At 44.7% G+C, this 24346-nt stretch overlaps 1 protein-coding gene across 1 annotated transcript in view; it reads left to right on the forward strand.

Annotated features, from left to right (window-relative positions):
* LPP (LIM domain containing preferred translocation partner in lipoma) overlaps positions 1–23445 on the forward strand; it is a 201495-nt gene extending 178050 nt beyond the window's left edge. The window contains exons 9-11 of the mRNA XM_026045353.1: positions 17391–17569; positions 20534–20654; positions 22678–23445. Coding sequence (XP_025901138.1) covers positions 17391–17569; positions 20534–20654; positions 22678–22806 — 429 coding nt within the window. The 3' untranslated portion in view covers positions 22807–23445. The remainder of the gene's footprint in view (positions 1–17390; positions 17570–20533; positions 20655–22677) is intronic.
* Positions 23446–24346: the final 901 nt, after the last annotated feature.

Raw genomic sequence — 24346 nt, forward strand, 5'->3', positions numbered from 1 at the left:
ATCCAGAGCTACTGGATTATTCTTCCACCTATAGCTCCCGCATTGCCTGACTGTTTAGTCATGCTCTAATTCCCCCTCCTTCAGGGCTGGCCTCATCAGAACAGGCAGCTCTGGCCACTTCTTTGGAAGATGCAGCCGGGAGAAGGAAGTGGAGGTGTGGCATGACCAGGCCGTTGTATAAGATATGTTTTTGTGTGGTTGGGAACCTGTCCCTGGAAGTGGGTGACCTTGCTGCTAAAACTGCTTTGGCAAAACACTCTCCTACCCACCAGTTACCACTTCTTTGGCATGATGGAGACGTTGGAGGAGAGGTCTTTGCTTCTCGCGCTGTGTTGGCTTGCGGGAAGTCCCTCGGGATTCACAGAGGGCCAAGGAAAGGGGGTGGAAGGTGCAAAAATATGAGGCTAGTAGATGCCTGGCTCGCTCCATCCCACCACAGCTTCCCAGGCTGCTCCAGCTCCTTGCCTGTAAAAAACCCAGCTCTATTAATGCTGGCTTTAGAGGGAGATGTCTGGAATTACTCCATGGGAGGGGTAAGGTGGGTACTGCGATGGAAGCAGCTGTGCTGAAGAGATACAGCACTGCATGCACTGCCACTGCCTGCGAGGAAGATGCAAGTGGGGTGGTTTCTTTGGCGAGCTGGCAAGGTTCTTATTGTTCTTGTTGTCAGACATGGATTTTACTGGGTTTGAAACTTGAATTTAAAAAATGGAGCTATGTTAGCTTCAGACAGAGATGCACCCTGGAATCTTGGAAACTTTCTGTTTCACTGCTAGCTTTGGGAGGAAATTTTGGCTTTCTAAGTTACAACATGACTGATTTGTTCTGTGTTTTTTTTTTTTTTAAAGAATCATTTTTTTGTGCTCCCATGACTCAAATCCATTTGAATTTTTCCCTTTGAACGATGTTTTTGTACTCTTTGCTAGCCCAACATTGCATTTGATATTCTGGCATTGGGCAGGGGAGGATGGAGGAGTGTTTTTCCACTGCTACCACAGAGGTCTTCAGCTCAGTGTTGCAAAGCACAACTTTTAGCACAATCCACCACACTCAGTTAGGCTCTGATGTTTCCCAGGAGGATCAAGCACATGGATTTTGATCTACTGAGGCCAGCACTGCTGAATAGAAACCCTACGAAGAGCGAGGTGCAAGCCTTGCCTCTTACTTTGGCCTGAAAAGTGGTACCTCCCCTGCCTGAGTTTTGCAGCCCTTCTGTGCTTGGGCAGGGTCTATCCTTTATTAGCATGGTCAGGGCAAAGGTAGGGCTTTTTTCACCTTCCCCACTACCCCACTGTTCAGAGCACTGGCCTGAGATGTAGGATGTACAGAGCACCTGATCTGGCCAATTTTGAGGCAGGAGTTGCAGGGTAGCCCTTCCCACTGCAGGGTGCATGGAACTGGTGTCAGCATCTTTTGCCTTCTCCTGGGTAAGGATTTCTGCTTTGCATAGATAAATATTTGCCAGCCAGGGAGAGACAGACAGTGGGATTGATGTTATCGCTGTAAGGTTAAGCTGTTTGCTGGGGAGAGAGGATGCCTGCCCTCCAGGCACGCTCTAAGAACGTGCTGCAGCTCAGCTCTGCAAGCGAGGCGCAAGGGCCTGCCCTGCCTGGGACGKGCCCCCAGCACCGAGTGCCCAGCACCGAGCCGTCAGCGCGTGCGCGGGTGCCTGATGGTGATAAATGGAGGCACCTCGTGGGCTCGATCGGGTGCTGCCTGCTTTGTCCTCCTGCCCTCTGCACCAGCTCCTCCCTGCGCTCTCGGGGCAGAGCCTGCGAGCTTGTGCACCCCTCCAGCAGCTCTGCAGGCCCATCAATGCTCTGGGACATCTGTCCAACACGAGGATCCTTTCTGGGACATCCTCCCTCCCTCTCAGCCGTTGAGTTGCCGTCGTGGCCACGTTGCCCAAGGGGAATGCAGCCAACACATCTCGATGCCCAGGCAAGGGCTAGAGTGCACCTTGCTCTCTGGGTGCTGCGTTGCCTGCAGGGCTAAGAGGGGTAAAACTTGTTTTTGGAGGCTGCTCTCTGCTGACCTGGATCTGATATACTTGTGTAAGCAGGTAGCGTTTTCACATCTGTGCTGTTTGTCTTAACATGTCAAACAGCTGAGATTTCTGCAAGTTTCCCTAGTTCCTCCTCCCCCTGCCTTTTCTTCTGTCTCTATAAAATATTGCGGCTATAATCCAGTTTGACTCAGCAGGATCCCTTTCACGCTGGTTAATCCCCATATATAGGCATCAGTTCAGGGAGGTGCACCAGAACGCTGCAATATTTTCCCTAACATTTTGTTTAACCGGGATGACATTATTCAGACAAATTAATTCCTCCAAGATGTAAACTTGTTCTGACTGAGCGCTGCAGCAGCCTCCCCGAGAGCAACAAACCATGATCTGACATCTTAACAGTTCTCCACACGGTCAGGGGGAGTCTTACATAAAAGATCCTCAGCACTGCATATCTGCAAGGTGCAGCTGCTGCTCTGGAGATTTCTTTTCCAGGCAGGTTTTGGAAAGGGAGGGAAGCTTTTTTTTTTTTTTTTTTTTTTTTTTTATTGTATGGCTTTTTCCTTCACCTTCACTGTGTTCCAGCTCACACTGAGCATCTTTACATCCATAGAGTTGTCTACTGGTTCTTTCCCTCAGAGCTTTCCTTAGCTCCCAGACCCATCATGCAGTAGGTCCACGTGCTGGCCACAGTGAATCCCAAGCTTGCTAAAGCTCCTGCGAATGCCCTGGAGCAAGGAGGAAGAAAGAAGACTGATTGACTTAAAGTTCAGATAGCTTAGCCTCAGTTACGTAATCTGAAACTATTTCCCATAGCCTGTGTTCCTAGTTGGAATTCTTGTGCTAGTTGATGCCAATCCTTGCTCAGCTTGACTTGCTTTACTGTGCCTCAATTTCCCCTTTTGGAGAAGTGGACTTGATGCCATAGATGTTAATACGATTTTTTTTTGTTGAGAAATGCATAGAATGGCTTCAGAAAGCCTAGGTGACTGGATGGCACCTACTTCTGGCATGCTGGGAGCCTCTGCTAGATACATTTATCTTCTGCATTTTACTGTTTCATAGGCTAACCAGAGCTGCTCAGGGAAAACATGTTCTCTTCTCTGGAACAGTGTTATTGGTGGAGGGTATAACCAGAGTCTCCCTATACACCAATTTTGAGTACCTTAAGGTAATCTCATCACCATTAGCTCAAATTGAGTTAAGGTTACAGCAAATAATAATATGTAAGTCCTCAAAACTGCATAATGAAAAGGAGTAGTAAAGTYGCAGCTTTCAGAAATGCAGTTGTACATGCACAGAAGTACCTATTACTTAGATTAGTTTTAGAGGTTTTTTTCTTACTGTATTTCAGCTGTCCCTTAGTCATATTTTGGGAAGTAATATGAGTTTAACAGTATGGTTGGTTATCAATGGAACGGAAGACTGCTAAGCAATAGTCTTCATCCCTAGGTGTCTTCATATCRGGCATGTTATACCTACATGGAAATCCTGATTTAGTCAAACAGTGTTTACTGTATTTTCGCCAGAGATGGGGTGTTTATTTCTCGTGTGTGATATGCAGAAGGTCACATGAGATGACTAATGGTCAAGAAGCTCCAATCCTGCAAATGTTAAACCTGTTAAGAGCACTGGTTGCCAGGGTTTCTGCAAAGAAGCGATGCTGTGATATTGCCAAGGACTTCCCATACCTGTGGGTGTGGGTGGAAGGGCTGGTGCCCAGTTTTATTTTCTTTCTGTCACATGCCCAAAGGAGAGCAAGGAGGCCAGGCACGGTGTGTCTCCCTTTGCTCAAGGTGCACAAGAAAGGCTCTTAGAGGTGGGGTGCTGGGAGCAAGCTGCCTGTGTCATGGGACATGAAAACTGGCACTTAAGAAGTTTTCCTTTCTAGTCGTCACGTTTTGTTTCATGTGCAAGAGAGAATGGGCAACTCTGCTTGTTTCCATTTTTTCCAACACATTGAACATACTCAATTCAAGCTGCAGGCCTGGAAAGTCTGTAAGAAAAGGTAGTTCACATTAATGGTTACCTTAAAACGCAGAGCACCCCAGYCCTGAGAACATTTAGCAGCCTGTTACTGTGAGCATTTTACAGTACCCAGAGTGAACAGATTCCTACATCAGGCCTTGAAAAGATTTGCTCTATGCCTGACTATTCCTGCTCTACTCCTGCTCTGTTCCTAGGGATGCAGGGCAAACTGAGTGCAGTTTAAAGTGCATGGAAGCAGGAGAATTAAATTGGGAAGACAGGACTTTGCTCTTCAGGTGGTATTTTCTCACCAGCAATCTCCAAGTGCTTTCCAAAGCTTGGTAAGAGCAAGGATATGTGGGGTCAGATGAAGCTTGGAGAGAATGCCTGGCTTTCAGTCACGCATTCCAGATCTCAGCTCAAATATTTTTGTGTTGGGTTTCTTTCAGAAAAGTACAGAAAGACCCTGGAGCCAGAAACACTGTATAAAACATGCAGGATAATTAGCAGCCTTCTGGAAACATGTGCAACTTTAATAAAATTTAAATTCCAGTTCCTTCCCACAGGTGGAGTCCAGAAGTACTGTAGGCAAAATGCACAAATAAGCTATTTTTATGCTTCTTTTCTCAAACTGTGAGCGTTAAAACATATGTAGGTAAAGCCTGTTTGCTGTGCTGACTTATTGCATTGACTCTGTGCGAAGTGTGGATCGGTCTTGAACAGTGTCCTCGAGTGAAAATTTTGCTAAGAGAAATGTCCTCACCTACGAACCTGGCTTCTTAAGAGCACTATGACTTTGCAGCTCCTTTCTGCCAACCATAAAGGGGAATAAATGACTCTGGGAGGGCTCAAGTAATTATACAAAGTGCCTGGATCAACTTTTCCATGGGGATCCTGTAGCTACTGGTCTGATGGCTTAATAATGTGCTTCTGAAGTGGCTGCTTTCCATTTCTGTTTCTCTCCGGGGCCAGATTTCCAGCAAGGCTCCTTAGCTGCCCTTGCAGAACTGGCAAGAAGATGCTCTCTGGACTCGCGCTGTGTGTGAAGGAGCCAACAGTAACTTTTCCTATGGAAAACTTATAGGTAGGGCAGAGTTGGGTTACGCTGCCCCAGCAGCAAACCCGGAAGGAGACTGTGACTCAAAGTCTTAGATCTTTGCTAGTCCATGCTCCCCTCTGCTCCCTGTCCCTCTGCCCGTTTGCTTTGTCTCTTTGGGAGCAGGTCTGGCAGCACACGTGGAGAGGGAGCTCTACCCATGATGGTGCAGTAGGATGCAAGCAACAAGGTGTGTTCCTTTCAGTAGAGGCCACCAGTATTGCCCACACCATCTGCAGGCTGTGCTAAGATCTCTCAGGAACATGAAACGTGTCCTTAGTGGGCTGCTTTGTGCCTTTGCACCCAGAACCATGACATAGGTAGATCCTGGTGAAGAAAGAGCTTTTCATTTCTTATTCCTTGTAGGTCTTCTARGTCAGCAGCTATGAAAGGTATGGACCATACCAGTTTTACTTTGCAAGAGCTGCTTGGCAAAAGGCAAGGATCAGATTAGTATGGCTGTTCAAATGTTTTTGGTTGGAGAAATGACAATTTTTGATCTTCAGAAAGGAAAGTTGGACTAACTTTAATTAGTGTGGAGATAGCAGTTCACTAGTTGCCTTAATGAGGAACAACCATTTGTGCAGATGACTTTGAAAGATCTCAGGCTTTTTTAAATAATATGTGGTGCTCCAGAGCACTGGATGTTCCATTGTAAGATACGTTACCGTAATGGAAGAAAACAGATACAGGGCAGAAGGGTCATGAAATAGGGTTATTTTCCCCTAATGTTCCATAATGACGGTGATTCTAGCCCAAGAGTCCTTATGCTAAGAGGACACTATCAACTGGAGAATGGACATGTTATATAATATATATTATATATTCAGTATGTTTATATAAATGCAGATTTCTTATGTAACTGTGCCACAGGAAAACCGTGAGGCTGGACAAGTTACTTTCTCCCATTGCTGCTCTGTTTTGCTCTGTTTTACTCGTTGCTTCTCAAGCACCATCACAAGACTGTGGAGTTGGTGTTATTTGTGTATGTGTGTCCAAGTGAATCGCTTTTATTTTTTTCCTGTTCAAAAACTCCATTCACATTTGTGTTTTACTGTGTTTCACAACCGTTTCTTTTTTTAATGCAATATTTGGCTGAAAGCCTTTGGTGGTGTTGCTTCTACAAACTGAGGAGTAATCTGGTTAGTATATATATTAGGGGGCTGACATTTAGCTGACTAGCACGCTATACAGTGGCTGTGCTTTTTAACTTAAAATAATATACAGGGCAGCTTCTTCAAGTGATGTAAAAGATCTGGTAAAGAAATGCCAACTGTCAGCTTGATTTCTCGGTCAGCTCTGCTCTGACATAAGCTTTCCCGACAGCTCAGGCCAGTGTCCTTCATATTCCAAATTAATCCAGAATTTCTTGTGGTGATGAAAGGGAAAGAAATGACTTTAGAGAAAAGTTTCCTGCTCTGAAAATCCTTGACTAACTCTGCTGACACGAGAGAATTACCACCTACTCAGACATGCCCATCTGCTCTTGATGAGAACTTGCAGAGCTCAAGCCATTTTTTATTTGCATTCCAATGGTTTGATTCTCTCCAAGATCCCTGTATCCAAGTCTCTCTGTTCTCTGTCCAAAATGAAGAGACTTCTTTTTGCACAAGGAGGCTTATTTTTTTCTAGTTTGAGTGCAAAAGAATAATGCTGAGAGGTTAGATAGACTAGATGGGCAGCTGTGTTGCAAGAAAGCTCCTGCCCAGTGTCCCACCTCACTGTCTTGAACTGAAGAGCTGGCCGGAGCTTCTACATCACATTGTACACGCTGACCCAGGGATAAAACAGAGGGTCTGGTCTGTAGTATCAGAAGTATCCAAGGTGAGAAGGAATTATGTTACCATCCTTTTTACCTCAGTGGGTGCTGTGTCAGTGTCCTTTGAAGGTCCTGGCGGATGAATTCTGGTGAAAGGGCCAGCAGAGGTGGGAGCCCTGTGCAGCTGCAGAGAGTCTGATGAAAATCTCTATTTCTGCACCTCGCTCTGGGTGAGGATGAGCTGTGATAGATGAAGGCAAACACCTGATGGGTGCTCAGGGTGCAACATGAGTCTCTGCTGTTCAGCTAGGAGGAGGACAGATTTTCACTCCTGTCACATCTGACTTGAATTCTTAGGGGACTTCTCTGATCTGCTCCATGCCTTTTCTGGATTCTTCCTTCCCAGCTGTCTCTATCTCCCTTGCTGAATCCCTTCCTTTCCGGCCACTCTTGTCTCAGCAGGTAGCGCTAACTCACTTTCCCAGATTGGGAGCTGAAGCAAACATCCAGGTCATCTGAATGAAAAGAAACAGGACGTCATTGCATCTAAAAATAATCCCACTACCTACTAGGTGATATATCTGGCCCTGGACTTACTCAGCAGCCTGCATTTATTTCCAATTAGAGTGTGACTCTTTAGACAGAAGAATGGGTGTCGCTCCGGGGGATAACTCGATTCAAGACACCGAAGAAATTCTGGCCAAAAAATGTCCCAGTCTTTTCATTCTGTGTGTATGTGTGTGGACACACAGTTCTCATCTTACATTGACTCATTAAATTCTGCTTTCTGTTATCCTTGACTGTGGCCAGGGCTGGTTGCCTGTGGTTACTGCCCGGTGCTCTTGCAGAGTCTTTCACTTAGAAGGGTTTCTTCAGCAAATAAGAAACCACCTTCTTTGCCCTCCCTTTGGAAGGACCTCAAAGCATCCCCAAAGGTTTTAGCCTTGGCTTCCAGGCATAGATAATCTTCCCTTGCCCTGAAGGCCCCAATACATTCTCCTCACATCAGGGACTTGTATGTGTTTGGCAACTCTTTAAAAAATACACATCAGGGATTTGAGAGAATCATATTCTGTCTGTCAGCTCAGGTAGCAGCAGGATCCAAACCTTGTGCGAGTTTTGTTTTTATTTTTGTTTTTCCAGCTTTATACTGGATTATGTTTCTATTAAAAGCAGCTATTTTATGCTGAGCTGCTGCCATGACCTGTATTTCACAACTGTAATGTATACACTGAAAAATTTATTATCTTGCTCTCAAAGATGTCTCAGCAAAAGCTCTGTGAAATTCTGTGCAAAGTCTTGGTTGCCTTCTTGCTTGTTTTCTGGTTTGGGTTGGCTGTTTTGGGATTTTTTTTTCATTCTTGATAGTTCTGGATGCCACCTTTGGTGTTTGTAATGGCAAAGTTGCTTCTGGCAGYGGATCCCACATGGCTATAGGCCTCRCAATGTTGTACTACACCCACTTTATAGACAATTGGAAGCACAAAAGTGGAAAGCAATGAAGTTAAGCTCTTGGAAAGAATTGCTGGTGAAACCCAGCAGCCTCAGATCCCACTGCTCTGCCCCAATGGCTGGAAAACATCTCTCTTGCTTGGGACTTAGCTGAGAGAGCACAAGAGGAGTGGAATACCAGCCTTAGGCGGGCTCTGCCTCAAAGACTGGTGGTGATCAATCTGCAACCAAAAAAGCTTCATCTTCATAGGACGCTCGTTAAATGTTCTTGACGAAAACGGTGCGTTTCAACTAAAACTTGGTTTCCATGTTAGTTGACCGGATGCCATTTTCTTGATGTTTTTGATGTCACCGATTCTTGCGACGTCCAGRTAGTCCTCCAGGAAAAACATGGCAGGCATGAATTCATCTCTAATGAAAAATATTAAGGAGGAGGAGGGTGAGGGGAGCTATAAATAACCGCTGAAATGTCACAGAGTCAGTCATTTTTTCCTCTGCAAGTCAGCTTTAATAGTTAAGGTCAAGATAACATTTCCATGTCAATGGTCAGTTACATCAAAATTCTAAAACAGGAAGATTGAATGGAATTTTGGATGATTTTTTTCTTGTATTCTGCCCAGATTTGACCAATTTATAGTCTCTTCGGTGTGCCAGCTATGAGTTCCAGTGTTATTTTGGTTAAGCTCTTTGCCAGAGCGGCAAGCTTGGATCGGAGTATCGGGTTTATTAAAGGCCATGAAATTAAATTCTCTACCAAAAAAACAACAACAAAAAAACCTTCTAGCCTGTAGTAACTCCTTTGTATTTCCTTTGATGTGGCTCAATTTGACTTGAATTTTAGCCTAACAATCGCCATACAATTTTGTTTTGCTTTGCTTTCACAAAGTTCCAATCAGTTTAGGCTGTGAGCGGTTTGAGATGCCTCCCCACCAGCTTTCCCAGCGCTGCTAATTAGGCTCTAAATCTCCGCCGTCCACAACTGCATCGAGACAAGGAGCAGAGTGTATCTGCTCGCTCCTTGCCACGTCCCCCAGCTGCGTGTCATTCTGCTGCGTGTGCACAAAGTAATCACAGCGGGACAGATCCTTGGCTCCTTATTTAGGCAAAGCTCCCATAGCGGCACGCGGGGTCGGGCACATCGTGTTTGGAGGGACTAGATGTATTTGATGGTGAGAACACGCAAGGCAAGYGGTGCAGCGGCCAGGCTGCAAAGCCTGGAGGCGCTTGGGCACGGGGAAGAGCTTTGCTTTATCCCCTAGAGCACTTGGGACAGTGGAGTCCTTGCTCTGATTAGGGCTTGTTGGTGCTATCTCCTGACAGGTTATTATTAATAATAGGTAAAAGTGCAGGCTATCAAAACCTGTGAAGCATTTTTCCTCTCCCTGAGGAGTAGAGCTAATAGAATGTGATAGCTTTTGATGCTGCTGAGATTCTGTAAAATATATATATATATATATTTATATATATATAAAATCTATCTATATATATGTATCTCCTAACAAATCCTGGAACCAGCTAAACACAGTCTTTTTGAAATCAGCAAAGCTGGGAGATGATTTATCTCTAGGTGGTGACCCCCGTGGTATGAAGCAGTATTAATCTTGGGCGGCACGGCTGCCACCGCGCGACCGGGTGCGAGGATTTAGCCGGTAGCTCTGTGCCAGCAGTTCTCCTGAGCTGTTCAAGCCTTTAACAACTGTTTAACTCCGGCATTCTGGGAGGGATTTTGAGGGATTTCCTTCAAATTAGAAATCTTTGAAAATCAGCGTCTTACGCCAGGCGTTCGCATTACGCAAGGGCTTGGAACGCCGGCCAAAGGTCTGGTGGCGCGCTCAGGAACTCCTCGGATTGAAGAAATCCGAGATGGAAGCAGCCTTATCAGATCATCCCTCGCTGCCAAGGGAGGCTTCCCCGCGCGCGGCGGCTGCGCTTTGCTGGTGTCTCTGCCGCCGCTCGCTCCGGGTGACCGGCCTCGTGTTGGCCGGACCAGGTGCCAGCCGGGTGCGACGTTCCCGGAGTCAAGCCGTGATCCCCGGGCTCCTTCCCGGTGCTCGGGGTGCTCTGCTGCACTTGCTGCTGTTTGTGCAGTTGCCGTGACCTGCAACGCTTCTGTTTTGATGACAGTAGACAAGACATGGCAGCGTTTGGAAATGGAGCAGAACCAGAAGGAAAAAGAAATATGGAGGGAATACTGGAAAGAAACAGGAGCTGATTGCCTAGGTTTTTAACGGTGCTTGCATACATAGTGGTTGTTAAGGATGCTTAAAATGGTTTGGCTTACTGTAATACTATATAGGACTATAATTATTGTTGTTGAAAAAATGATATTGGCATGGTCTATTTTTTTTTCTTTATATCTTCCATGCTTTTCCAAGGTACCTGTAAATTTGAGAGTATTTCCTCAGATGAAAATACCTTATGAGTGGGAACTGTTAGTCATGGGGAGTACTCAGAGTAGCAGTTTAGCTGCTGTTCTCCAGGAGTGCCCTTCCTGAAGTCAGACCTTGCTGCATTTTGAGAGGTCATTGTTGCTTAAAAAAAATGTAATTTTCACTCTAAAAAATACTGTTTCCATCAAGTAACTCTGGGCACAAATATTTATGAAACTTATGAGCATCCTGTTTCCCAGTGGGATATGCAACTGCTTTTATTTTCAGGTAAACGGAGGCWTAAACCATGGACAAGACTTACCTGTGGCAGTTGATTACATTTAGGGAGGACTAAAATCCAGGGAGTTTCTCTTGTAGTCCACCAGCATTCAAGGACAAGGACCTAATTTGTTGTATTTGTAAGCACTGCCACTTTAAAGTGACAAAGATTTCAATGTTGTTAGAGCAAGGAATGTATAGAAGATAAGTAGCCAGAAAGTAGTTAAGTAATTTCCAACATGAAGCTTCTGGTGGATTTTTCAGTTGGAAGGAGTCAGTGTGGTTGTGGTCTGACATCAAGCATAACATATTGCAGACCATTTAACCCTCAGGAACCTTGACTTCTCTTGGCTTGTTTATGTTAGGGGTTGCCAAGGGTCTTTAAAGTGGTGCTGAGCAAYGGAGACATCACCTTCACCCTGCACGTGCTTTTCCAAAATTTAATTATGTCTGCTGATAATAAAAAAAAAAATATATATACTTTTTTTTTCTAGTTAGCATGGCTAGCTTGCAGGCATGTTGGATGCAGCACCCATCTCTAGGTTGTCTCTCCGCAGTTCAATGCACTCAGGTGATGACAAAGCCATCCCTTGACCTGCTTCTCATAAGACAAACAAATGAGGAGTCTTTTGCTCACTGTAGAGCCTATTTTCACTTCTGCTAATCATCTGCAAAGCTTCTTTCTCTAACCCTGTCCCATTTTCATTTGGTGTAATGCACATTGGTGTACTCAGTTTCTTGTCCCTTTACTACTAATTTAAGCCATAAAATATATTTAGTTTTCCTCTGGTAGTTGCAGGGCAAGGGACTCCCTCAGCCTGTAGGCTGCGAGGACTCAGTGCCAGGTTCACCTCCGACTGCTCCAAAAATGCAAAGCCCAATTAGGTTTATCCTGACAAGAAAAGCAAATTCCAGCAGCAGGGAAGCAAGCCAGGCATGGTATTGCTGCTGTGCTGGGAAAGCCACTAAAAACGGAGCCGAGTGGAAGAATGATTTGAAAGCCACTGAAAACAGCAACCTCCCGAGCCTGAGTCGCTGCCATGCAGTCGGTAGCTGGATCCCTACCTCACACGACCCACATGAGCTGGACACCTACCTCACACGACCCACATCGCGCTGCTGACGCTGCCGAGTTGCCAATATCTCTGATTCCAGCAACTTTCTTCACCCTCCCAGCAAAATACCAGCTCAAGAGCACTCCTGCTGCTTAGCGCTGTGTCCAAAGGAGAGGTCTTTGCCAGCGTGTTTCTGGCTGTCAGCGAGGGCATCTCTTCCCACCTCRCAGCCACAGCCCTATGGCCCAAACATTGGAGCATCGACCGGGATGCTCCCCCTTAGGTGACCTGCCCCATGGAGACATTCACTGCCAGGGATGGGTCTTGCTCATCAGGCAACGAGGCTGAGGCCTCCGTGTCCCCATTCTCTCTGCAGATACGTGTGAGGGAGTTTCATACAGGCCCCTTGCCTTGGCTTTTAGCCGTTAATGAATTTAAAGTAGTGACAGTCTGCSAAGATTTACCTGACAGAGAATGTCCTTGCTATTGAGGTGGCCAAGGATTGATTTCATCATAGTGTGGAGGAGCGGCAGGGAAATCCCAATCTTGGATTTTCCTTTTCTAGAAAAAAAGGGGGGAAAATGGTGTAGAAGTGTTAAAATTACATCTTGACGCTTTATCCCTCCCCCAGCATCTGTTTTATATTTAACTTATAATCTAACTGTATATTTGCAGACTCGAAACCTAAATGAAACCATTTGAAATTATTTGAAGTGTGGTGTTTCAATTGACCTGATCTAATTTGGGGTTTATAAATTCACCAGGYTTCTTGAGATTAAAGTGTTCTGTCTTCACTTAAGCATGGAAATATTTTCAAGCCTCAAAAATTATCCCACAATGGGGAAAATGTCTCCTGCCCTGCTCTCCTCATGATCTGAGGAAATGAAGAATGGAGTCACAAGATTTGAAGCAATTCACTTATCACACTTTACTAAGTTACAGTTCAGCTACAGTAGTTGACCATGTGCCTGTTGTTAGCACAACAGTTGCTTGATTTCCAGAGCTAGCACCATGTCCTCTGTGCAGCTACTCCAGAAAGAGCTTCTTCTGCAGCAGTCGCAGAAAGCCAGCTCATGTCCCTGTGCATGGTCTCCTTCCGAGGGCAGGAGAGGTTATTTCTGTTCATTAGAGCTCCAAATTTGTTGTCAATCTGTAAGAAATAATAACTAAACTCCATGTGGCTTTTCTTCTCTTCAGTGCTAGGTTATTGCAGGAGAGGTGTTTGTGCTGTCACCCAAAATTTGGTGATGAGGAGTTACAATCTCCAAAACCAGGGAAGCAGGATGTGCCCCAGGCYGCTGTCTGCCTGAGTGTCACCACAGCACTGCTCCCTCCAAGCCAGTTTTCTGATTGAATTGGGAGGCTTTCAGGAAGGATATTCAACCACTTCCAGTCTTTATGGGCTCTTGCACCCCAGAATACTTCTCAGCAGTCTGGTTTTTCATTTCAATTCACATGTGTAAACCTACCATCAGTGGAGCGCTTTGCCACTGGTTGTGCTACACATGTTTAAGTCTCTCGGTTTTCACTCACAAGCTGATACATTGATGCCCTGGTCATTTGAGTTGTTTTTCGCATGTTTTTGGTGCATCTTTCCCTGGGGTTATTTCTTCTACCAGTTCTCCAGGGTGCCTTCTTCTCCTCAGGTGAGATGCTCTTCCTTAGGTGTGCATAAGCAGTTCCTGTGTCAAGGGACCTGGACCCTAAACTCAGCCTTCCCAAAACTTTATTGTTATTTGAGGCAGTGCTTTAATGTTGGACCAACCTTCAGTTTAGAAGTGGATTACATCAATCATTCCTTCCCCAACTTCTCAAAACCAAAAAAAAAGCAAGATCTGTCCAAAGGCAAAAAAAAAAAAAAAAAAAAAAGCCTCCAGAATAGGAGGGTGTTGCTTTTTCTAGCCAAAACCCCAGGAAAATGATGATAAACTTCCCATCCAGCCCCCAGTGGATTTGTTGGCCATATCCTCATGACTTTCCAGAGTGGCCCCTAGGTTTGGTGTTTCCTAGCTGGCTCTTAATCTTTATCCTCTGCGTTTCACTTTGGCCCTCTATACCGCTCTTCAGAGGCGCCCGGCTCTGACTCTTGATTACAGGGAGTGGTGGCAATGGCAGCTTGGGAGAAAAGAGAAAAACAGGGCTGTCATTTTTTTATTATTATTATTTCATGTTATTTGGCTTTCTGGAGGCCTGAAAGCTMCAGGAGATGCTAGAAGAGTGAAGCGAGCTGCAGAAGGGAGCAAAAATCACGCAGCCAAACTTATAATCCTGCAGCAATTCTATTCCCATAATGTGCAGAAATACCTTTGTGCAGGTTGTTAGCTGCTGGGGCAGCATTTAGGCATGTGGGATAACCTGATTAGAGAATCAAAGAAAACCCTGTTAGCTCCACAGGCCAAATCCTGCCTTAGAGCAACCTGATGTCAAATGGGTGTGAATCAAGGCAGCTTTCCCTTTGGCATCTCCTGGTAACACCTTGAAGAGAAGTGTTTGAGCCAGGGTTCTAGCAGGGAAAGAGGCTTAAGCAAATATACTCCCAGACAGGGAGTGAGCTGGAGTCTGAAACTAATGACTTTGTTTTTCCTTACTGGTACAGACTTGGAAGGATGAAAAGAATAAATTTCTCAGGACAGATTTTCAGGTTGTATAGAAAGTCTAGTTGGGAGTTGGGGAACTTAAAATGCTTGTCTTGCTTTGAAACAGGAATGTCAAGCAGTGCAAATGGACTAAGATTTGAGAGCAGAAGACTTGAATTTTCCAAAGGCATAATCCAGAGGCAGTGTTGTCTGTTGTCTTGGTCGCTGGAAAGCTCCCACYGAAGTCAGTCGCTTGTGTTATGCAAGATGGCAAACAACATAATTATAGTGACCCCTTGCAGCCTCACACTCTGTGCATCTAAAATGTGGGAGCAGGAGTTGTATTAGAGCTGTAGTGAAAGCCACACTGGGAACATGGGGACTCCACATCCCCTCAGTTGCTTGTGTTATCAGCTCTAGCCTGTGCAGCCCTGGTTTGCTGGGCCCTRGGCTGATTCCCCTGTCACATTGCTGGGTGAATTACAGTTGCTGATTCCTGCTCTGTCCAAAGTATCAGATATATTTTCCTCAGTTTTGCTTCGTTTTGCTTCCTGGAGTCCTGTTGCATCGGCTGTTGTAACAGGCCCTGCGAGCTGCCTTAGCGGATTAGCTTGTGATGCACAGGTAAGCTGTGGCTTTCCTGCACGTGTTGTGGGTGTTCAGAACTTACTGCAACTCCAAAGCGATCAGGAAAGTTCATGGGGAAACATCCACTCAAGGTTCTTAAATGCAGAGGTGGCAGCTCCGGCTCAGGAAGTCCCTCAGCCAGAAGTCGCTGGAGACGGGGAGCGTAGCCGAAGGAATTACTGTGTTTTGCTTGCCCCGTTCCCTTGGCCTCTGTTGCTGCCCAGTGTTGGAAACAACAAGCAAGAAGCAACTTAGTGATGCAAACATTTGGTACCAACGCATATTTAGAAGCTGTCGTAGAAGATGCATTAGTGAGGGGCACAGTCCTACTTCGGTGTCTGCAGATACGCAGCATTCCCTCCTTGGCAATCCAAGGAACAGCGTGAGTATGGACTGAGATGATGTGATCTGCTTATGCAAGACCAAGTAGTAAATTTGCCAGGTTATTCCTCCAAGGAGAAAATTTTTTGACCTTGCTTTTTCTGGCATGCTAGCTGCTGTTATAATGATGATGATGGTGACAGCAACCAGACAGAAAGGCCAGCAATAATTCTTTCCTGCCCATTATTACAAGGCAGAAAGCAAAACCCAGCCTGAAACCAACCCTAGTCTGGCTGTGTTCTCTTTACAAATGTGCTAGGCAGTTCTCATATGGGTTGAAATTCAGGACTTTTCATGCTGACCTTTCCAAAAAARTAATCATTTTGATCTTCTGATGGGAACTTGTGTATTTATATATAGTTTTGAGGCAGTAAGTCTATTTGTGTCTTAATAGTGATTTGCAGCCCAGMAGAAATGTCCAATAGCGTATGTCTGAGTAGAGAAGTAACCTCTCTGAGCTTCTGGGTGATTCATCTCCTGACAATACGTTTTGGCTGTACATGTAAGGACTGGATCTTGCCCCTGAGAGTATTGGCTCAAAAGGAGCAATAACAGTGCGGTCAGTCAAAGCATTGCTTTTCCTGAGAATTTTGTTGCGTGAGGAAGCAGAAGAGGTTTAGCCTTYTTCTGTTTGTCAACATGATCTGCCTTTCAGTAGCTTTTTGTATTTTCTGTCCAATTCAATCTTTYCATTGCTCTTCTCTTCCTTTTCTATATAAGCCAACAATTGTTGACTTTCTGCTTCATGCAAGATTCATTTGTTCTTAACGTTATTTAATAACTCCAGACATATCAAACAAGGGTAGTGAGTGAAGTTTTCTTTCCCAAAGCCCAGTGAAATAAGCCAACTGATCTTGCCACAGATTTATTGTTTGCATCTGTCTGTGTTGAATGCACCTTCAGTTCACAGTGTGCATCCCTCAGGTTTGTTTGCAAGGGCATTTTGCACAACTGAARGGCTGGTGTGCCCCACAGAGCCATTTGAAACAAAATTACAGTGGTATTTTTGTAACTGACTGCAGGGGCAAATGAGGTTGGAATTAGGTGAGTCATTCAGTGGAGCCCATTTGAAAGGTGGGGTTTTGGCTTCCGTGCTTCAGGAACAAGCTGGTATGTAAAGCCCCACGAGCCAAGGAGCGTGCCTCTGGAACTGATGTTGGACAGTCATTATCTTAAACATCTGAGGCCAGAGATAAATGAGCACTTTAGGTCATCCTGAACTCCTGTCSTCATAGGGCTTTTCATCACAGACACAGCTTTTTCTCCCTAGGCTCAACAGAAGCCTCCCTGGTGGGAGGGAAAGATAAGATTTCCTTGCAAGGCAGGAGAGGCAGATTRCTGGAGAGCTGGACTGCCAGAGCAGTTAAGGGGTCTCTGTATAGCCCCAGGAGTGTGAGCTCAAGCTTTGCTCTGACACATCCTGGAAGTTGTCTGAAATCTACTCAGTTGCACAAGGTGCACAGCAAACGTGCAGACTGTTACGTGCTACTTGCTCATGTGCTGCTGGCTCCACGCAGCAGCTGCTGTCATATCTCACATGCAGTCACCTGGTGAGCCATCTCCGATCGTTTATCAGGCCCCGCTCTTTTCTCAGCAATTACTCTGCTTTTTGTTCCTGCTACAGACCTGACCTGAACGTGTGTTGGTGTCATAGTCTTTGGGGACTGTACTGCACTTGTCTAGACTGTACTGCACTTATCTGGAAGAGATGAAAAGAAAGTATCTAAAGCTTCTCTGTAGACCAGCAGCCTCCAACCCATCTGACCTTTATGCATGTCCTGCTGCCRCACTGTTCATCTCTGCTGTGTGTGTTTTCTTTGCAGAACACGTTGGAGCAATGCAGCGTCTGCGCGAAGCCCATCATGGAGAGAATACTGCGAGCTACTGGGAAGGCCTATCATCCCCACTGCTTCACCTGTGTGATGTGCCATCGCAGCCTGGATGGGATCCCCTTCACYGTGGATGCCGGTGGGAACATCCACTGCATCGAGGATTTCCACAAGTATGGCCCTACCTGCTCTCCATGGCTTTGCTTATTGTCTTTGCCTTTTGTTCCTAAAAATCCTCCTTTATTCTGTATCCGGAGAAATCTGAGCACTCTGCCACTTCTAGGACTCTTAAGTACATGGAGCTTTGCTCCAAGCCTGCGCACTGTGACATACAAGATTAATTGGTTACTGGCTGGTGCTACTTGATCTCTGTTTTTCTTAGGTCTGAATTTATAGATAATCCTCTGTATTCTCTGTTCTGCATTCCCTCCTGCCTCGCTGCACCCTGCAGCATGTGCACATTTCCCTGTGCTGGTTGTACCTGCACTTCCACATCAGTGTCTGCCCCCTTTATTTTCTCAGAGCAATTAAGAGAGGTCCTGCTCAGTTGCCCTCTGCAGGTGTTTGCTTTCAGGCTAGAGGGATCTAGCTGGCCGTGGGATGCTCACAGCTACTCTTGTTTCTTGTTGCTAATTAGCTTTTTAAAAGTGCTAAAAATACAGCCCTGGTAATAATTTATAGTGAAACTGCTATTTAAGGTAAGTTGAAAGGTACAGTTGCAYGTAGCTTCTGTCACTGCCACCACAACCACCCCCATCATCACAGCTAATCTAAGGAAGACAGGTAGATATAATCAGAGCGCAAATGTTTCCCCTTCATGGAAAAGACAGATGCATTACACCCCTCAATTAAAAAAGAAAATCAATCCTGACAAATGTGAGTTTACATCTCAACCACTTATCTCTTAATTTCTAAGAGGGTAGACTTAATTAGAGCCTCGTGACATCAGCGTGTGGGCCTGAAAGCTCAAAGAAGCAGACTGACTTGAGGGAAAAGAGCAGCCGCAATCAGGCAGCGCGYTGAACTCCAACACGGGAATGTTCTCTGTGGCTCAGATGGGCCGGGTTAATTGGCAGGTGCTGAAGYGGCTGCGTGTTGTCCTGCTTTCTGCAGACCGTGTGCAAGGGAAATTCACTCATGAGCAGATGCTGAAAAGAAGGCTGAAACATCAGTCAGGATCCCAAAGGGTTTTCCTCATGCCCCGCATAATTTGGAGACTTCTCCTTCCCCAAGCACTGCAAGCTAAGGACTCAGATACCTTTAGAAGAAAGGATGGAGCAAGAGCTGATATCCCACCTTGAAGTGTTTTGGCCATGACTGAATCTGTACCTTAGGGGTCTTAGTTGGAAGTTGGAAGGTTGTCTGTCAGTCTGAAGAAAGGACACCAATCTGTGAGTGAAAGACTAGGGGAAAGATCATGGGAATAGCCAGAGACTTGGTTGGACACCCAGAATGCCTCTAGCTGCTACCACGCAGTCCCCAGCACGTGAACCAGCCCCTTTTTAACTGGCTGGGGAGGAAGAGCCTCCCCAGCCTGCAGTCCAGAAGCCACTTGGTGACCCCCTGAGCTCAGAGCCCCTAAGCACCTCCAAGAGCCCTGATATCAGTAAGAGTCATCTGCAGTTCACTGTCGTTGGTGTTTGGCCCATAATGAATTAACCACAGTGGCCTGGACGGAGAAATGTTAAAGCAGTTTTAAGCACCACGTTTGAGCTAAATATCCCAAGGAAGCGCCTGCATGAAGCAGCATATAATTAAGTGCGATTACAGCTCCGGTCATATCATGATCCATTTAAGTTATTTTTCAGAGCACTCGCTACAGCCACTGTTAAATTCATTTTTTCGTTAGATCGCAGCTACACAGACATCTTTCATCTGCTGCCAGTGAAATTAATATTTTTCTTTATTCTTGCTACAGATAGATTTTTTTTTTTAAAGCTAGTTAATTCTGGGGTGGTTCATGTGACAGGCTGGGTGGTGGAGTCAATCTTTCCTAGGCCTTTCAGAAGAAAAGGGCCTTTGATCTCCTCATGTTCTGATGTTTGCTRTAAGAATTGCCCTCTGTCACTCCATAGCCCGTGACCCTGGCTCTCATTAAATAGCAACGGATTCTGCAGGTARAGGTTTCTTTCTTGTAAGCAGAATTTGCAGTCAGAGAACTGCTACCCATAGGATTTTCACCAAAACAGTGAATAAAGGTTCATTACAGGCTGATTCCATGTATTCCCAAACATGTGGGAGCAAAACCAGAGCTAATACAGAGCACATATAGATTAGCCAGAAGGACATACAGTGGAGAATATAGGATGGAAAATAAAGGTTTGTGCTTCTGTTGATCTCTGTGCTCACCCTTGAGCCAGTCCTTCATACTGCTAGTGACTGGAACGGCATAATCCTGACCTAGGCTAACTGTAGGAAAGGGAGCTTTGGTGTCCTTGCACCCAGACCCGTTGCCTTCCAAGGCTGGGTAGTGTGTTAATGAGTAACTAAGTTGATTCTAGGTGGGAAATGCAGCTGGTCAGGTTTGCCCTGATGCTTCCTGTGCATAAGCCCTGTGTGCTTGATGGGAACTGTGCTGAGGGGTTTAAAATGGATGGATGGAAACGCCCAAGAAGTTAGAGTGGGACAAGTCTTTTTGGTCTCACAGTTAAAACTTCTGWATTTTTGTTCCATCTCCAATTTTTAATATTTCAGTGGGGATTTGTTTGTATTGTTTTGTTTTTTCTCCATGCGGTGCTTTTGGAGCCATTCATCTTTCCTAGTCGTTAGGTGTTCCATGGGCTTTCCTAAAGTTAGACTAAGATTGAGCGTAAGGGTTGCAGGAATGAAGAGATGTCAGAGTCATGGGCCACTCAGTAAACGGTAAAATTGTTACTCAGGGCAAACAGAATATGCTTTTCTGCTTCTCCTTATAGTCTGAAAAATGTTCTTTAATATCGTGCAAGACGCAAATTGAGCTGTAAGACTCAAATGCTTCTTTCTGACACTGAGGATGCAATTATGTGTGGATGCAAACTGTGATATATGCATGCATGTGTATTTGTATATATGGCCACGTTTCTGGCTTGTTGGTGCAGTTGGCAAAGACTTCAGCTCTGAGCTTGAGAGTGACTAGGACCATCTCTGCTCTCTTAAAGGAAATTTGCACCGAGATGTTCAGTGTGTAAGGAGCCTATCATGCCAGCCCCAGGACAAGAGGAGACTGTACGCATTGTTGCCTTGGATCGGGACTTCCATGTCCAGTGCTACCGGTGTGAGGTTAGTATTCTAATCATGAGAGGGCAAGATAGCAAAAGTTGGCTTAATTTCATCACAGTCTCATGTTACCTACAGTACAGGCATACCCTGTTGTAACAACGGCTCTAAAATCAAATTACTTCATTGACTTCAGCATGCAAGGAATTTTTCTTCATTTATATCAGTGCAAATGAGAAGAAAATCAGGTCCCTTGTTTATAGCAGGTTCATTAGGAGAGCAAGGGAATGTGACTCAGTTAATTAGAGCTTAATATTTGAGAACATCATAAATTATAGCTTGGACACAAACGTTGCTCATGTTTATGTTCTTAAAATGAATGCTAATGCATGTTAGAATTTGAGCAAGATTGTACAGGAAACTCGGCATATGGCTCTGGGTTGAAGAATTTTAATGGACACATAAACATGATCATTCTTGTTTTGTGCAGTGCTTTTTGTGCCACTTTCCTGTTCGGTTTCATTACGCACAACATATAATTTTGACGGTAAGAATCTGAAGACAAAGAAGAAAAATCACCTTAAAGCAATTAACATGTGGTAACAGCTGTGTTAAGGAACCTTCAAGAATTTTTCAGTGCAAGTGTTACTTCTTGGATAATATATCAGCCAGATGGCAGGGAAAGAAAATGAGACCAAACATATTTCTTATCACAGTTGCAGATTTTAATAACTTTAACTGGAAAGGATGAACTAAGGCGTAAAGGTCTAGGCTGAGACTTGAGACATCTGGTTTGATTCTCACTTCTGACATTGTTTTCCAGGGTACATATCAGCCCATTGCTTGGGCCCAGTTTTTAAAGACATCCCTACCCTCAGTTTTGCAGAGCTTAAATTGTAATGTGGCAGGTACCAACCTTGGCTGATGAGTCCCCACCTCATCTTGCCCCATACACCCGAAYAGCAGAGGTAATTGCAGGGGGGAGCACAAGACATGGACACTCGCACAACTGCATGATGTCCAAGGCAGGTTCCAGGACTGTACATTATTAGCTTGGAGCATCATCTCACAGGCAGTTAAATGGCTGTGGAGCAGACTTGGAACATTCATGTGCATTTGCTGGCTAAGAAGTCATTGCACCGTGACCTCTGTGTAACACAGAGGTTCCCAAAGGAGCTGCAAGTTAGTAAGACAATAAAAATCAGACSTAGACTTCCAGATCAGTAAGGCAGGGTAGTCCCATGTGGCACAGTGTCTGAAAATCCTTTTGCATTTTGGCCTTCACTATCATGTGCCTCAACCTGCTATTTCAAAAGGAATGATTTTTTTTTTTCTTTATTTCCACCTCTTTCTTGTCAGGTATATTTACAAACAARGATATATGGTGAAGGGGGATGGCCTCCAAGAAAATGGCAATCCCCCAGGCCTGTCAGAAATTCTTGGATAAATGACTGCCTGATTACACCACGAGGGCAAATTCCTGAAGGCAAATTTCCTAGCAGCTGTATTTAGCTGTTTAGATTCTAAGGTCTCTGGAGCAAGATTTGGGCCTTCTAGTTGGGGTGTCTTCTGCAGCTGCCCCGGGGAAATTCCMCTTTTGGTCACACCCTTGTGGCCCAGCTGCGGTATGAGTGCAGGTGACAGGTCTGCTAGAGCTTTGTGTGTTGACTCGCCCAAAGGAGATTACCTGTAGTCAGGTAATAGTATCACACTTCTTTAACAAGGATACTTTTTTTTTTTTTTTTTGCATTAATATAAATAGGTGCGAAGTTTGATATTTTCTCTAGTTCTAAAGACCTTTCCTTCCTCAGAAATGTGAAGGGAAAAATCTTGTTTTATTTTCAATTGGATTAAGTTTAGCAGAGAGTTCAGGAACCCATCTTCTCTGCGGCATTGTCTCTTATCAGGGAATGGCTTAATCATGAAAGACATCACACACCTCAGCTTCATACTTTACGCTGACTCACACTAGATCCTGTTACAAGGTGAAGGATGAGAGAGTTTCTTTGACTCACAAATTCTTTAATATACTTGTTCTTTTCTGTTTTTTAACTTTGTTTTTTTTTCTGTTTGCTTATCAATCCAGGACTGCGGTGGCCTCCTGTCTGAAGGGGACAATCAGGGCTGTTACCCTCTGGATGGACACATCCTTTGCAAGACCTGCAACTCAGCTCGGATCCAGGCTCTTACTGCTAAGGCCAGCACTGATCTCTGAGTATCAACTGGGACCCTCCCCATTCTGCCTGTTGGGAGAATTGCACAAGCTTTGCATGATTTCTTTCCAGCCTAGGGCCTAAGTCTTTGTTTAAATTTTTTTTTAGAAAAAAAGGTAAAACTGGAAGGTTTTGAAGCAAGAGGGCAGTTTGAAAGGCCGCGTTCAGATCGCTTGTGATAGGCACCTAATTTTGATGTGACTATTTACATAAGTGGTGAGTCAGACCACCTGCTATCTCTGCATTTAAAGGAAGGAAGGGGTCACAGCACTAAAGTTAGGTGCCTATGGAAGGAGGTCTGAACACAGTCCTAATGATATTTCTGAAAAGATGTTTGATTCCTGACTCCTAAGAGGCACGTGATGGTGTCTGAGCTAGCTTCATCTCCCAGGTTCTCTTGAGAACCTGGCCCAGTTCTCTCTGAAGTTTTAGGGACCTTCCCATAAACTTCAATGGGAACTGGATGATCAGCAGAAGTAACTCCACTGTAACAGAAGATGTAAAGCCAGGGTGAGAGGAGAACCACATCTCTCATCACTACCAAAATCATGCAACTTCAAACACACCTAAGAGTGTTGATGTGATCTCATATCTTTAGAACACAGATTTGTTATCTACATATTTTTCTTAGGCCCTTTCTTGTCTCCATTCCCTTCCAGTTTGATAAGTTCTTTTTTTCCCTTTTCTTATGAAATGATATTTTGCTACTGCGTAAATTTATTTGCTAGTGATGCTTCCAATTCACAGATGTATGAGCAATCACAGAAGGATGTGAGCTTGCACTCAGTATACACAGGCACACACACTACACACACATACAAAATGTGCTTTTGATTTGCTGGAGGTATAACGCCAATTTTGCCTGTTGAGAAGGTCTTTTAAGGATCTGGAGCTGCAAATATTTTTTTTTTTTTAAATCTCAGTGGTTTCAAGGAACTTTACTACAAAGAATTGCAGTGCAAAGAGGTGCTCAAAAAGTTCTTAGGGGATTCTTTTACATGTCCCATTATAGCAGACCCAATGGCAGTGCTGGTTCCTGGGCAGATAAGCAATGGGGTGGTCTTCCATCTCCTGCTGACTACAAGGAGTGGATTCCCATCAGCTGTACCAGGAATTGAATCATCCTTGGGATAGTGAATGAGGTTTTTGTCTGACTGAGGCATATATGATTTGGAAGATATGTTTTAAAAAAAATTATATATAGTTTGTGCTGTAGTTCAGTTTTTATCTGAAGAAAGCTAAAGGAGATGTCCAAAAGCAGGATTTATTTCTCTCTTTCATTTTAGTTACTTATTACTTCTGYCTGGTGAAATGTCATTGCAGCAAAGGGTTAGGCCAGAAGCAGCAGTTTTATCCTCTGCCCAGGATTAATACCTATACCATGGCAAATAAAACCTGGGCACATGCATTTTTTTTCTCTTCTCTCATTGTTAGTGGGGTTTTTTTGAGTTTTGTTAATTAAAAATAAATTAAAATCCATGGCTTATTCTGTGCAGCTGTAATACTCTTGTTCATGAAACCCATAATAACTAAGGTGCAAAT

This window comes from Nothoprocta perdicaria, unplaced genomic scaffold (assembly GCF_003342845.1).
Source record: "Nothoprocta perdicaria isolate Ctin4 unplaced genomic scaffold, notPer1 scaffold_4, whole genome shotgun sequence".
Taxonomy (NCBI): domain Eukaryota; kingdom Metazoa; phylum Chordata; class Aves; order Tinamiformes; family Tinamidae; genus Nothoprocta; species Nothoprocta perdicaria.